The sequence below is a fragment of the Rhinatrema bivittatum genome, chromosome 8 (genome assembly GCF_901001135.1).
Source record: "Rhinatrema bivittatum chromosome 8, aRhiBiv1.1, whole genome shotgun sequence".
Classification (NCBI taxonomy): Eukaryota; Metazoa; Chordata; class Amphibia; order Gymnophiona; family Rhinatrematidae; genus Rhinatrema; species Rhinatrema bivittatum.
Window position 1 is genome coordinate 132829814 of NC_042622.1, and position 15967 is coordinate 132845780.

The 15967-nt window shown below is 40.7% G+C and overlaps 1 protein-coding gene across 7 annotated transcripts in view; it reads right to left on the bottom strand.

Moving 5' to 3' along the window:
- Window positions 1-15967, bottom strand: part of EHMT1 (euchromatic histone lysine methyltransferase 1) — a 441279-nt gene that overhangs the window by 251919 nt on the left and 173393 nt on the right. For all 7 annotated transcript variants that reach the window (XM_029611524.1, XM_029611528.1, XM_029611523.1 and 4 more), the window contains exon 4: window positions 13076-13253. In XM_029611524.1, the coding sequence (XP_029467384.1) occupies window positions 13076-13253 (178 nt within the window). The remainder of the gene's footprint in view (window positions 1-13075; window positions 13254-15967) is intronic.

The window sequence follows — 15967 nt, forward strand, 5'->3', positions numbered from 1 at the left end:
GAGGGTGAATGAATGTTAATACTCCTAGAAAATCTTCAGTGGTAGAATTCTCCTCTTCTAGATTGAAAAGAATGGCAGCCACCATTTTTTGAATTAAATTTGAATGAGATATGTTATCCGGGGGTGATGTACTCATAGGCTCTGGTGGAAAAATCTACAGAGCATGCTACAGACTGAAGAGACTGCGATCCCGGAGAAGGAATATTCTTCTAAAAGTGAATAAGTACCAGAATCTCTAGAAGGTTGGACTTGTCTAGAAAGTGCTCCATCATCTAACAGTGATGGGCATTTCTGGAACAGCATAAAATGAGATCAAGTCTGCAGTTGTGTAGTAAATCTTTCTAATGCAGACTGTAAAATGTCAATGAAGAATCAGTTGGTAAATTTTTCATATAGGAATGAACAAATTCCAACTACATCTTTTATATGAAGGTGTAGCATCCTGAAGAAACTGAATGCTGTGTTGCTGTACAAACATCCAATTCTGGGACCAAAACGGTCAGTGGAGAAGTAGAAAACTTACCATGCCAATTATTTGCATTAGCACCAATAGGTTTCTGCGGCATAGGCAACTGTATCATAGTAGATGGGGTAGACCGTGCTAACAGCATTCTATTTTTTGGCTCCAAAGAAAGGGTCGACTTTGGCACTGATGTTTGGCACAGTGTTTCTTTGAAGTTGATGGAGCCAAATGATGAACTTTTTCCTCAGTGCTGTGTGTGTCATGCAGAAACTTGAAGAGATATGGCCTCATTCTTTGAACTTTGATCTTTTAGATTTTTGTACAGGTCTCTCCAGTGAGGATCTTTTTCCTTGTCTGATGGGAAACAAATATTGGTATTTTACCTTAACTTCTCTATTTATTTGAACATGAGGGGATATTCTGCTACATGCTGAATAATTTGTCACATCATGAGAAAACCCCAAACATCTAAGGCATAAATCATGGAGATCTTGTTTACACATCTTATGTTGGAATCAACAATAGAGTTTAAATGGGGTTTACCTGATCATGATCCTTTTTCAGACAGAATGATGGTGAAGGAATTGCTACTGAACTAATAGAAAAAAATATTTTTTGGACACTCGCAACAAAAAGAGAATGAATCTAGAGAAGATTAAACTGGCAAAATAAACAGAAAAATACATGAAAAACTTGCAAAGATGGCAGCAGCCAAAGTAGAGCAAGACTTTTTGTGTCCTTACAGTTTGAAAGAAAAAAAACTGAGGAGGTCACAAGGCAATGGCTGCATGGGAATTTTGTGCATGCTCAGAAAGGTTTAAAATTTTTCCGAGCTATAGTAAGAGTAATTTTTTCGTGTTGGCACAGTCAGTTGACCACTCCCATGTATTTGTCCTGCTTGTCCATGGAGAACAGCAAATATTAACCAAAAGGGCAGGTATGGTAAACCCAGGGACAATAAGCAATATAATTAATTCAGCAGAAAAACCTTAAAACAGTTAAAAGTCAAAATAGGAGTAGAAGGCCAAAAGAAGGCTTTTCAACAATGGACATTTTTTTTCCTATCACATTTAATGAAACAACTTTAGACAAGGTTACTGTGATCTGCCTTGAAGGATTGATTTCCCCCTTGGAAAGCCAGAACACAAGTCTTTATTTAAATTAAATTAGGAGAGAATGTATATTTTTTGGACTTTAAATAAATTTAATTGCCTCAGAAATGTACCAATAAATAAAAGAACAAAAACTAAATCTCTAGCTACTGTTTTTATTAAGTCCTGTATATAAGCCACATCCCTGCCATGATGTGCTGGGAATATTTCAAGATCTAAATATGGGCTAAATGAACTGAACAGGTAAAAAAGATTTCAGATACACCTCTACAATGAAGAAAAGAAATGCCTCATTCAGCTCACAGTAAAAGCTGTACTGCTTTAAACGTCTACACAATGGGAATGCCAAAATATTCACTAGTGGGGGTCATGTGATGTGCTGCTAGAGGGGCAGATGTGTGATCACTGAGCTCTCCCGACCCAGATCACAACATTTGTAAAATATCTGTTTTGTGTGGTGATTGGACTCTGAGTTATTATACAATATGTCCTCGAAATTCCTGCCAGTGATGTGGGCTGACTGTTCTGGTAAAACATGACAACCAAGGAAAATTAGCACAGACGCAGTAAGCCAGCCTGATGATTCTGGCTCAAAGGATGAGTGACCTGCACCTGCCACCCCACTCGATGCCAAGAGGCAGTTACAGAGCATGTTTAAACAACTATCTGAGAAGCTTTCCACTGATATCAATAAAACTTAGGGGTGGTGGTAGAAAAGGTGTCCTAGTAGGTCTCCTCCATTCAGGAAAATACCACATGTATTTCGGAGACTATGGTCTGCATGGAGGAACTTGAATGTCACCCGCCAGTGCATGCCTGAAGATAGACTGCCTGGAAAGAAGCGTTCGAGATTTGACAAGAAAACTGGATGACTTAGAGAATCTCGGTCAACGGAACATATTTGCCTGGTGGGCTTCCCAGATGTTGCGTCCATCGGTCGCAGACGGCTGCGACCGCTCTGCCTTACCTCTTTTCTACCCTTTTCCTCCTCCTTGGGCAAGATGGCTGCCTCCGGTGCCGAGTGCCAAAAGCCTCGGGATCTCCAACTCAGCATGGATGTCCCAGTTCGCCATGCTCCTTCCCGTGGTCTACATTGCCTACGCGTAAGTTCATGTTATGGCGGGAACCTCGGGGCCTCCCCACCATATGACGTCAATACCTCCGGGTATTTAAGCCTCCACTACGCTACCTACTTTGAGTTAGCAAGGACTTCGGTTTAGCTACTCTAACCGCTCTAAGCTGCTCGCTTAGACGCCTAGCTACCGACAAAGCTCTAGGCACCCGCTCCTTGGGGGCCTCTCGCTTCCAACAACTCTTCGGGGTTTCTACTAACTAGACAACGGCTCCTCGGGGGTCTCTCTTTATTTATTTCAGGATCTTCTGTGCTATCAGTTACTCACTCCTCAAGGGCCTATCAGTCCAGTGTATCCTGCACCACGGACCTTTGGTCTCACCATCTCCATTACCAGGAAGACGCCCGCACTATGCTCCTGTGAGTACCTCTATGATCTGGTTCTCCAACTCCACCCACCAGGCTCGGCTTTTCCCGCACTGCGGGTTCCTATCTACCTTGAACATCTGGATGAGACTTCTACATCTGAGACTGTCTGAACGTATTGGCACCTTGCCGGACTTCAGTGCCTTTCCTTCCTGCCTCATATCATCTATCTACAGCAGTACAATAAAGCTTTCCACCTACAAGTGTCTGATCTCTGAGTTTAGCCTATCGCTGTGGTTCCCCATGGGGCCCCTCCCCATGGGAGGAGTCATCTCCACTGAGACTAAGGGTCCACACGATGCCACAAACACAACACCAGATGCAGCTGAGGGCCACAACACAGTAAGTTTTTTTCCTAAACTGTTGCCAGAGGCCTTCAACATAGAAACAAAGGGAGACCTAATTAAGATTGAGCAGGCCCATCCAGCTCTGGCCCCACCCCCTGCCTTCAGCAGTAGACCACGAGCAGTTATTAAGTTTCATTTCCTCGATAAGGCCTGGGTATTGGAGAAGGCACGACTGAAAACGGAGATCCATTATTAGGACCATCAGATCATCTTCTTTCGCAATTTCTCCCAAGCTTTGCAGAATAAAGAGGTAGGATTTTAGGAGGTAAAAAACTCTCTGCCTGCTCAGGACTTACCATATGCATTATTGTACTCTGCACGACTGAAGGTTAGTGCTAACAAGTCGTTTCTTTGACTTGGCAGAGGTGGTCAAAAAAATTCTGGCAGGTGCACGGGGATGATCTCCTAAATGAACTATTTAATACAAAAATGTTGGAAGATTGGTAGGATATGGCTGATATGGACTGGATGGGTTAAGGAACTGGAGGTATCATTGGCACAAGATATTGGCTCTTAAACTTGACCCCTGGTATTCTTTTTATGTTGTTTTTTTTGAGGGATGGTTATTTTTTTGTCAGTCGTTGGAACTTGAATTTTCTCAGTATTCTATTACAGTCCCAGTCCAGGTGGAGTTCTGTGCATAAGTCCTCCTACGGGATCTGTTTTTGGCCTCTTTTCTTTCTTTTTCATTTTGAACACACAGCTGATTCGAATTTTCACCTTGTGAGATTACATGCCCTGATTTTTGTCTTCTTTTCCATTCTTGTATTATGCACAGTGGAGGTCTTCTTTTTAGGCCCAGTGTGCACATTATGAAGCAGAATTCAATACTGCAGTATGGGGCCTGGACTATTTTTTTATTTTTTTTTTATCTTGGGCACTTTTCAGTTTTTGTGACTCTCTCAATGCTCTTTTTACCTGACTGTTTTATTTTATTTTATTTTCATGTAGGTATGCTCTGGGTGTTGGCAGTGGTACTTGAATCAGTATTTTTTCCCTAAGGTCATCTGCCATGGGAATTATCTGGCTATATTTGAATATTTTGAATATTTTCTGTTTGATTTTCACAATGATACACAGCTACATTTGACCAGAACATTTTTTCAAGGAGCATGGGTTAGGGTGGAAAGGAAGAGTTGTTATTCTGCGAGGATGTCTAATCACCTCCTGTATGTTCTGGATGGTACTTTCACGTGTTAACTGTTGAGGATGGATATGGGCTGGGGAATTTTTGGTGGATAGCGGGAATTCCATGTTGGGGAGGATATGGTGTTAAAAACAGGGCACTTGCTAAAGTTTTTGTTAGGATATGGGCAATCATTACTGTGATCCAGATGGCAGATTTGGTATTGTAGAGGCCACTCTGTTTGAAAAATCTTTGACCCTGGTAAATCTCTAAGTTCCTAACAGCAGGCAATTTGAATTCTACTGGAGGTTCCAAGGAGTCTTGTCCAATTTCAAAACTAGTAGGTTATGTATTGTGGGGGACTGGAATTTATACATAGATCGAGCTATGGTGGTTGTTCAGTGGACCCCTCCAGCAGTTTTCTAGAGGTTTGTGCCATATATAGTCTCAAAGATATTTGGCGTTTTGAGATATCCCACATGCAGGATATCTTCCCACAATATCACTTACAGTCGGATTGATTTTTTCTTATGTAATCTGGTTTTAGCCTCTAGGGTTGTTCATGCAGATATTTTGTCTTGTACAATTTCTGCCATCACGCAATCTCCATTTTATTTGAATCACAAAATCATTTAGGCCTTGGCAGCTTAATGTCCCTTTATCAGGTAAGAAATAATTTTGGGATATACTATCCATGATTTTGATAGGCACAAGCCAACGAATTATGATCCCACTCTGTGCTGGGAGGTTCTTAAAGCGGTGGTCAGGGAGAAAATTATTTTGTAGGCGAGTCACATTAGTAGGACTTGGAGAGCCAAGCAGGTTGAGTTGCAGACACAAGATTCGATAACTGAAGTCCTAACAAAAAGCTGATGGTCCTTTTATCACTCTTAAAAAATGAATCCTGGCTCACAATGAATTGAGGGGTCTCCAGGTGGCCAACACTGAAAAGTCCCTCAGATTTACCAAACAGATATTACAAGCATGGGGGAGGGATGGCCCTCTATTGGTGATAGCTATAAAGGAGAGAACTAATAGCTCTGCAATTTATGGTATTCATGATGTTCAAGACAATCTCAAATATCTGCCCCAGGACATCAACTCCCTATTTGTATCTTATTTTTCTAATTTGTACGAAGATGTCCCTGGCCCCACCACGGAGGAACTTACTGTATTTCTAGAACCTTTCAGGCTTCCCCGTCTTCCTCCAGAGGCACTGGAGGATCTTCGGTCTTACTGTAGACAAAGTGACTACGGCTATTAAGGCTATCTCTTCTGGTAAGAGTCCTGAACCCGATAGGTTCCCATTAAACTTTTATAAGGATCTTGTACTTTGCAATCTTTTTAATTTTCTTCGATCGCTGGGAGCCAGAGTGGGTAACTTTACTGAGGTTTTAATCATATTGATACCTAAAAAATACAAGGACCCATTGGAGTGTTCTTCATATTGACCCATTTCGTTGATCAACGCAGACAAATGAAACGTACGGACGCACAAACAGACATACACTGGCATTTTAAATCATGAGCGCAATTGCCTGCATATGATTTAAAATACACCTACTGCACATAAATGTGTACCTAATTTTAAGTCATTACTCGAGCAAACATTCTTCACATATTTTCCTTAGGACTTTGTTGGCTTTAACATGCGCAGATAAGTGGATTTTAAAACATGCTCACGCGAAGGACATTCCCAGTTTTACCAAGTAGTCCACCAGTTTGCCTAGTCTATCTTGAGATCATCCAGACCCCTCTGGTTCTTCAGCCTGTACTTCCCCCAGTTGACCTGAACTTCTCATCTGTCGTATTAAGCCTAAAACACAATTTCTGCAGATGTACACCTCATCAGGAGCAGCAGCAGTAAATATATGCAGCTAACAAGCCGCCGTGCACTGCAACTTCTGGTTTTAAAATATGGATTTACATGTGTAACTGTTGGCCCCACCCTGGAACGCCCATGCCCTGCCCCTTTTCCACCCCCCCCCCCCTTTTTTTTTTTTTAGCTCGCAAATATTTAGCCTGTGCATAATTATCAGCTTTTAAAATCCACATTGCTCATGCACAGCCCACATACTTGCATATATTGGCCTTTTAGCATGAGCAACGGTTTTAAAATTCGACCCTAAGATTTTAGCAAAGATTTTGCAGCTCCAGATTGAGGGATGCATTCCTGATCAGACAGATTTCAATAAGGGACAGTCTTCAATTAATAATACTCAAAGACTTTTTTATATAATACATTTGTTAAGCGCCTTGGTAAGTTTGGGGCTATTTTATCTATGGATACTGATAACGTGTTCGACTATATATCCTAGTCATATCTTTTTGACCTTTTATCCCGTTTTGGGTTTCCAGCAGGATTTGTCTCCTGGATTGAGGTGTTTTACTGTAATCCCACTGCAAAAATTCTCTCTAATGAGATTCTCTCTTCCTCAATTCCTATTTGTTGTGGTACTCATTGGGGGTGCCGCTAATCCCCTTTATAGTTTGACTTGTCAATTGAATCCTTGGCGCAAGCAATCAGATAGTCTCTCAATCTAGGGTTTCAACTTTTATGACTCCACTCAAGATTTCTCTCTATGCTGATGACACTCATGATGCGACTTATCTTTCTATATCACTGCCAGCCTTAATCAATCTTATCAATATACCGTATTTTTCACTCCATAAGACGCACCTAGGATTAAGAGGGGGATAATTAAAAAAAAAATTTTTTTTGTGCTAAACCCGCTCTGTCCCTGGGCGTCTGTGCGTCTTATGGAGCAAATTAGGGGAGTGCATAACATTTTTTTTCTCCCCATTTTGTTTTTGGGTCTGGGGAGGGCCATTTCGGTCAATTCCCCAGATCAGAAAACTTTTGTCTTTCTATTTCTGTGGGAACCCCCCCCCCCAAAAAAAAACAAACCTCCCAATCCTTTAAATTAATTAACAATCCCCCACTCTCCTAACACACCCCCCCCCCGAGACCTGCCAAATTAATTAAATACAATCCCCACCCTCCTGACCCCCCCAAGACCTGCCAAAATTCCCTGGTGGTCCAGCGGGAGTTCAGGAGCGGTCCGGGAGCGATCTCCTGGACTTGGGCCGTCGGCTGCCAGTAATCAAAATGGCGCCGATGGCCCTTTGCCCTTACTATGTCACTGGGGTCGACCAATGGCAGCGGTAGCCATTGGTTGACCCGGTAGCTCTTTTTCGGGTTACACTGTAAACTATTCTATCAGAGCTTATTTATTTATTTTAAAACATTTATTTCCTGCCCATATCAATCCAGTTGTGTTGGGTGGATTACAACAATAAAATAACACATTAGCACATTCAAAAAAATATAAAATACAAAAATTAACTATCTCATTAAAGAACTCAGGAAGAAAATTACAAATCAAAGGCTTCTAGAAACAAATGTGCTTTCAATTGTTTACGAAATACTTCAAATTTGAAATCTTACGTAAATCAATAGGTAATGAGTTCTAAGTAATAGGGCCCATAACAAAGAAAGCTAGACGTCTTGTTGCTGATAAATAAGCATCTTTCACAGAAGGTACCACCAAAAGATTCTTATCCTGAGATCGAAGAGCACGAATAGGCAAATAATTGAATAAGAAATTTGACAAGTAAGAAGGCCCCGCCAACTTCAATAACTTGACACTAAGATCAATAATTTAAAACAATTACGCTGTAGTGGATCTGCAAAGCATGAATACTAGATGATGGTAACCCCACATATAAGCTGTTACAGCAATCAATCGATTAATACAGTCTTTTGCACTTTCAAGTACAGAAATCGGCATGATCCATGACATCTCATATGATGCAACTTCCAAAGCTTAAAAAACCAACACTTAAAACAGATTTTAAATGAGGTACAAATTTCAAATTCTCATGAAATAATACCCTCAAGTTCTTTGTAATAGTTTTTACAAGTATTTCTATTTCATTCACTTTAATCAGGTGGTGACTCAAGTCAATAGACATTTGAGTCAGACGTTGGAAGCACACCACCTCAGTCTTTAATAAATTTAAGCATAAGATATTTTCTTGCATCCACATATTAACAGCAGTAATGCAGTTGGCAATGACATAAGGTCATAGACAGAGAATCAACAATTGGGAAAAATAACTGTAAATCATCAGCATAGAGTCTAAACTCTATGCTGAAACTATTTAACAGTTGACAAAGAGGGGTCAGATAAATGTTGAAAAGAGCGGCAGACAAAACTGAACCCTAAGAAACCCCATTCTTTAATATATACCAATCAGAGCAATTCCTCCAACTCCTTTCCTGTTGTTTTTGATCGTGTAAATAGGATTCAAATACAGATCCTAAGACACCCAATTGCTTTAAACACCAAAGAAGCACCGCATGACTAATTGTGTCATATGCGGCTGAGATATCCAAAAAAATAGCAATAACTGGTGTTTTCTTATCCAACTGCCGCAAAAGAAAATCCAAAACGAAAACAGACGTCTCTGTACTGTGGTTCTTACAAAAACCGCATTAAAACTTATGTAGAATTGCATTAGTGGTTAAAATTTCATCTAATTGTCTATACACCACCTTTTCTACTAATTTCCCTAAAGAAATTCAATTAGAAATTGGCCTATAACGCTTTGGATCATTTAACAGAAGTCCCTTCTTATACACTGGGAACACTGAAGAAACTTTTAGAACTTCAGATATGCATCCCTCAGAAAGGGACAGATTACATAAAGCAGTTAGAATCTCTAGAAAATTTTCTTTCAACAAATAAATCAGAGATAAAGGGCAAGGATCCAAGGGACATGTAGATTTTTTTTTTTTTTTTTTTTTTTTAACACTACCAGATAGCTTTCCACTTCTGTAGTCCCAATGAACTCAAATTGACTTGAAGGATTTACTTCTACCGCCTTATCATTAGGAGATATCAAATGCAAATCATGGTGCTTTACCGAGAACATATCTGTCAATCTAGAAATCTCTGACACACATTTCTTAGCAAACTCCTCTGGAGAAAAAGGAGGAAGGATATATTTGGTATCCGAATCTTGAACAAGTTTATAAGCTACTGTAAAAAGCTCTTTTGGTCGATTAAGAGATTCAGATAAGCAGGAATGAAAATACGCCCTTCTAGCAGCGTCAAACAATTTATAATCCTGATGCATCTTCAGATATAACATTATATCATCATCAGTCTTAGATTTCTGCCACACCATTTCTACTCGGCGCAGTTCACTTTTTTTTTGCCGAAGATCTTAAGTATACCAAGGAACACGAGGTCTTGACCAACTAAAGTTTTTTAGCATTTGTGGGGCCAACTTATGTTTGTTGGCTCCCCAAGCCCCTGCCTCGAGAAGCAAATGTCCTTTGTATTGCCATTTTAGATATTCGATACCTTGGTATTTAAAGAATCCCACCCTGTCATCTCCACCCTGGGAGTCCCACAAGGATCATCTCTCTCCCCAACGCTTTTCAACATTTACCTTCTCCCGCTCTGCCATCTACTTGCGAATCTAAAGATAACTCATTATATCTACGTCGACGATGTGCAAATACTCATCCCGATCACGGATTCCCTCTCCAAAACCCTCATTTTCTGGAATAGCTGTTTACAGTCAATCAACCACCTTCTCACCAGCTTCAACTTGGTCCTCAACACTAACAAAACGGAGATCCTGATCATCTCCCAGGATGACAATAACGGGCTAATCAACAAACCCCTTACATCTCAAAAATCATTCTCCTCTCAAGTGAGAGACCTCGGCGTAATTCTGGACAACCATCTAAACCTAAAAAGAATTTGTCAACAATACCACAAAGGAATGTTTCTTCAAATTGCAAGTCCTAAAAAAGCTGAGACCCCTCCTCCACTTTCAGGACTACCGCATGGTGCTTCAATCCATCATCTTCTCAAAAATCGACTATTGCAACTCTCTCCTTATCGGACTCCCAGCAAACACCATCAGACCCCTTCAAATGTTGCAGAACTCCGCCGCCAGGATTCTGACCAACACCAACAAAAGAGAGCACATTACTCCCATCCTTCGGAACCTTCATTGGCTACCCATCAAATTCAGAATTCTCCACAAAGTCCTCACGATAATTCACAAAGCCATACACAATCTAACCCCTCTTGATCTAAACATCCCTTTTCGACTCCACACGTCCTCTAGACCTATGAGAACAGCTTATAAAGGCACTCTGTATGCCCCCCCCAGCCAATACCTCTTTAAGAAAACGCGCCCTATCAACAGCTGGTCCCCCACAATGGAATGCTCTCCCCCCTGATCTCTGTCAGGAACCATGCCCGTTGACCTTCAAAAAAAAAGCTTAAAACGTGGCTATTCAGACAAGCTTTTCCCTAATGGATGATCGTTCTCTCACTCATGACAGGACAAGACGCTTGTATTGACTCTGAATAGGGCATATCACCTGCTGGCAGGCTATGCCACTTACTAGCTCACATTTACCATATGCTTTATCACCAATTGGTGTAATTCTTCAACCCTAACCTTCCCTTCTCGTGATGCTACCCCACCCCAAGCGAAAACTGCTCATCCTATTAGAGAACCAGCAGTCCCTTAGTCGCCTGTTGTAATACTATTGTTAAACTACCACTATTTCTTTCTCACCTTATCTAATCGGTTTTTGCTAATCTACCTTAAGAAATTCCCCTCCCCATCTCACACTAGATCCGTTTCCTCCTCCTACCACTGAAGTTACTCTGAGCTCATCTCAGAAGGTGATGTCATTTCGATTTCGGTTCTGTTTAATGCTTGTACATTATTTAAATTATATGTTAGCAGTTTGTATTTAACTTCCTGGGTCCCAGTTCAATGTAACCCCTGTTCTATGTAATGTTTTTATCCAATAATCTGTTTCTTTGTAAACCGATGTGATATGTATTTTTTACATGAATGTCGGTATAAAAAAGTTCTAAATAAATAAATAAATAAATATTTGGGTCTCCAGTGATATCTGTAATTTATACAAGAATAATTAACTCCCATTCTCAAAGAAAGAAAGACTTGGTTTCTTACCCTATGCCTCTACTGGGCAGAGTGAATTTAATTAAAATGTCAGTCTTTCCTAGGCTGTTTTACCCCTTCATGCATCTCCCTTGTGATATTTCTATGAAGGATTTTCTGGCTCTCAAAAGTGCGGTGGGAAATTTTATTTGAAAGGGTTTACTACTGAGACTTAGATATATGGCTCTTGTTCAACATAAAGATAAGGGTGGAATTGGTTTGCCTGATTTTTAAATGTCTTTTTGGGTATGTCTGTTAGCTTCTCTTCTCGTGTGGGTGGAGATGGATGCTGCTCAAACTGGTTATTAATGGAGGTTGAGGGGCTAGGAGACTTAGCCTAGTGGCTTTACTGCAACTCCTTTCTCTACCTCATCTATATAGAGAACGGTTTTGTAGAAAGCATCCAATATTGGCACACACTTTATGGGTCTGGTGAACAGTTCAAACCAGGCTTGGGTATTTAGTTGAGGCTAGATCTTATATGACTTCGCTCAGCAAGATCCCCATGCTCTTATTGGTACTCTTCTCTTCCCCCACCCCCCAATATTGATCTGTGGTTGGCATCTAGTTTACATTTTTGGGGCAACTTTTAGAAAATGGTCATTTCAAATCAATCAGGGATTTGGTTGTAGAGTTTTAGATACCTAATCGTACTCATTGTTTCTACAACTGCTTAGAGATATTTCCCAAGGTGTGGAGAATATAGAAAAGTAGAAGAGTAAGGGGTTGGAGAAGCTTTTGTGCTGGGTTAATGGGGGGTGTCATTTTATTTCTTTGCTGTATATCTTTGGAGGCAGATTTGTAAAGAGGGTACATCACCTGGACATACATAAATGGAATGCGGATTTACAGGAGAATCTGGACGATAAAACTGGACACACGTTTGGCAAGCTTCTCGTAGGATATCTATATCCTACGAGAAGTTATTATTCAAATTGTTCCCCTTCTTTGTGTCTTCTGGGCCTCTGGCCCAACAGGGTCAGCATGCAAGGGGGTAAAGGAAGTTAACTAACCAATTCTTACATGCTGCTGGTCTGACTATTGCTCACATGTGGAAGCCAATGCCTATGATTGCTTGCTGGGAGACTAAAGTGGCTGAGATAGCAAACTTGGAAAGATTAACCTATGCTCTCCATATTGGAGCTGACGGGGGAGATACTTTCAATGTGACCATTTTTGTGCTATTAGGTGCCACTAATCTTCTTTTTCTTTTGTTGCTGAAGATATCTGGGAACTACTGTATATTTGATTATTATTGCTCAATTGTTGTCTGTTGGAATGCTTTATTAAATGTGCCTTTTGTATAAATAAGTTTAAAAATATATATATTCAATGGTGGTAAAAGAGTTTGAATGCAGGAAAGCCACTTGAATTCTGAAATTTGGGAGTTTTATACACCATTTGGTATTAATGACACTGCAGTTCCCTGACTTTCAAGAAACAAGCATGCAATTGCAAGCAGACATAATCCAGGTCTTATAGCTTTTAAGCTTGAGAGGACATTTTTTTTTTTATATCCCTTACCGGTTTGTGATTTTACAACGGCAGTAGTCACATAGCTCTGGTTCTGAGGTAGCGACTGTTGTAGAGCTTGTAGGTGGGGCAGTGATGGCTGTTTCCCACATTCTAAACCAGCTTTGTTGTTGAATTCTGGTTTGTAGTCTTTTTGATCTCTTGTTTCTTTGGGATCCTTACTTATATGCTACACAAAATAAAAAAAACAAAAAAAATTAATTGACAAGTTTAAAAAATTATTTTCAAAAGGTCAGAAAACTATATCATTCCACATTACAACAACATTTTAAGATAGATATTTTATCTGTTCAGCCCCCATTACACCTCATTCCAGCCAGAAGTTGACATAATTGATAATTTTAAGATCTGTCCAAATAATGGCTGCACTGATGAAGCAAACATCAAGATAAAATACTCAAAGAACCAGCATGCTGGACTGTGGCATGAGCTATCCATAAGGATAAAATAGTGTCATGCTGTGACATCAATCAGACTTCAATCTAAGAAGAAACAAGACAAGTATAGGTACATATAATGGACACAGAGAAACACTAAACATGTGATTTTCCTCAGACCTCCAATCCCCCTTATCCAAGTAACCAAAGACTATCTCCTCCCCTGCAAATTCAAACCTTCTATTGATATTTAAATTGCTAGTTTAGCTTTTAAAAGCCCAGACCTATCATGTCTTGATGCCTTTTATCAGTACAAGCCACTATTGCAATCATAAAGTGGGCAAAGACAGGAGTATTGTTTTTTAAGGTCGTAACCAAATTATGAATGTTTATGGCAGTAGGGTGAAAAATCAGTAGCTAAGATTGAAGCCTTGACAATTGGCACTATAGCTCCCAAGCTTCAAACTTATGTCAACTCAACCATTTTTTTCTGCTATATGCATCTTAAAAATTGGAAAAATACAGAAATATGAATAATTTGGTTAAAAAAACCAGGTTGTATATGTGTGCAAGTGTGTATAAAGGAGATGGGATTCAGTGAAAGGTACAAGGTATAGACCAAACAAACTCTATGGTAATGCATGGCTTCATAAGCCTGTGGTGAAACATGCTTGCCAATCACATTACTCTGACATCTGCAGTCAGACATTTAGTGACAGATCATATGAGGCTAGACTTTGTTGCCTCTAGGAATAGCAGAGGGAAATGCTAAAAAACCTGATGAGAGAATCTAAGACACATGGTGCTTCCCTGTAACTGTAGAAGAGTGCAATATGTATCAAGAGGAGCAGGTATTCACTGGTTACATCCTGGAGAATTATCTGATTATACATATGCATAATTAATTGACATACACATAACTGCGCAAAATTGCATAGTTCCCCTCCTGCAATCAGAGCTTTTGCTGTATGCTCATTGCTCACCTCCAGGTTTGTGGCACTGATCCCAGTGTGCCTTCCCCAATTTTGGGGCTCTGTCTGCATGTACCAGCTCTCTTCCCCGCCTATAGCCCTTGCTATTTTAATTGGCTTAGCAGTCTGAGATCGCTCCCTCCAGACATCAGCCTGGGCCAATGACTCTCTGCCTTGTGTTCCCACTGGAGAATGCAGGCTATCAGTGGACAGCTCGTACAGGAAGGCGGGAGGAAACGGGCAGCTGCACGCAAAAAAATGGCATCATTCATACACTGGGCTGCCTGCGAGCTACTACTATTACAGATTAGACCTACGAATGGAAAAAAGGCTTGCAAACTGCTGGCTGCAGATATGGGCACCTCGGACTGGGGGGGGGGGGGGAGCAACTGTCAGTCATTGAACTGCCAGCTCTCTTCTGATCGTGCTCAAGTACATTCCCATGGCTGACCCTGGTGTGGAGGCCGGCTGATGAGTAACAGAAAAAAGGTGGGTCAATGAAGAAGAGAAGGGTGTCCTAAATGGGGCAGAGATCCGATAGGGAAGGGAATGGTGCCCTCAGGTACAAAGGCTGATGACAGAGCAAGTAGGAGAATGATCCAATGGGAAATTGAGGTGCTCAGAGGAGGGAGGCCTACAGGAGAAGAAGGGTGTCTTAAGGGAAGAAGGGGACCTGACTGGGGGAAAGGAGGGTGCTCAGAGGGGGCCAGATTTTATTTAATTATTTAAAAAATTTATATCCTGCTCCACCTACAGCTTTAGGTGGGTTACAAGCTATGCACATAATCAGGTATCATGTAAAACACACAAAATGAAGTTAATGGGAGAAAGAGGGGACTAATGGGAGAACAGGATGCCTCAAGGAGGAAGAAAGTGGGTGCCTGATGGGGGGGGGGGGGGGGGAGGAATTTTTATTTATTGTTTTAAGTATTTTTTGGGCTTTAAGTATGGAATGTGGTATGTGATTTTGATATATGTTGAATGATATTTACCAGGTGTGGCAGGTATACATTCTGTGGTTCATTGCTTTTTAGTGTGTTTTATTTGGGGATTCCCACAGCAGCATGTGTGTGACACTTTTATGCATGTACACGTGCGAGGTGAACAACTAATTGGCCGGAGGTGTTTGTTTCCACAAATGCATGTTTTCATAATTGTTCTAATGTACTAAAGTACTGCTATAGATTTGTAATAATGTTCTAATGCAGATTATTCTATTCTATTTAAATTATTGTATAAAAATAAAAGTATTTGTTTTTGCATCATTTTGAAAACAGCACTGGCTCGGGTACCCTGCCACAGGTGTGAAGCAGTGCTAAACTTGACTCATGTCACCCCACATCCTTTAAGCATTTCTAATGGAATTCTCATATACCTGGGTAGGGTGCCCTCAAAGGCTTCCTGCAGTGCATTATTGAATAACTAGTAGCCAATGTCTGATAGATGAATGCAATCTGGTCTGTAAAAACCCACGCACTGTTAGCCCACTTGTGCATGATTTGTCGGCCCCCCCCCCCCCCCCCCCCCCCAGCTTG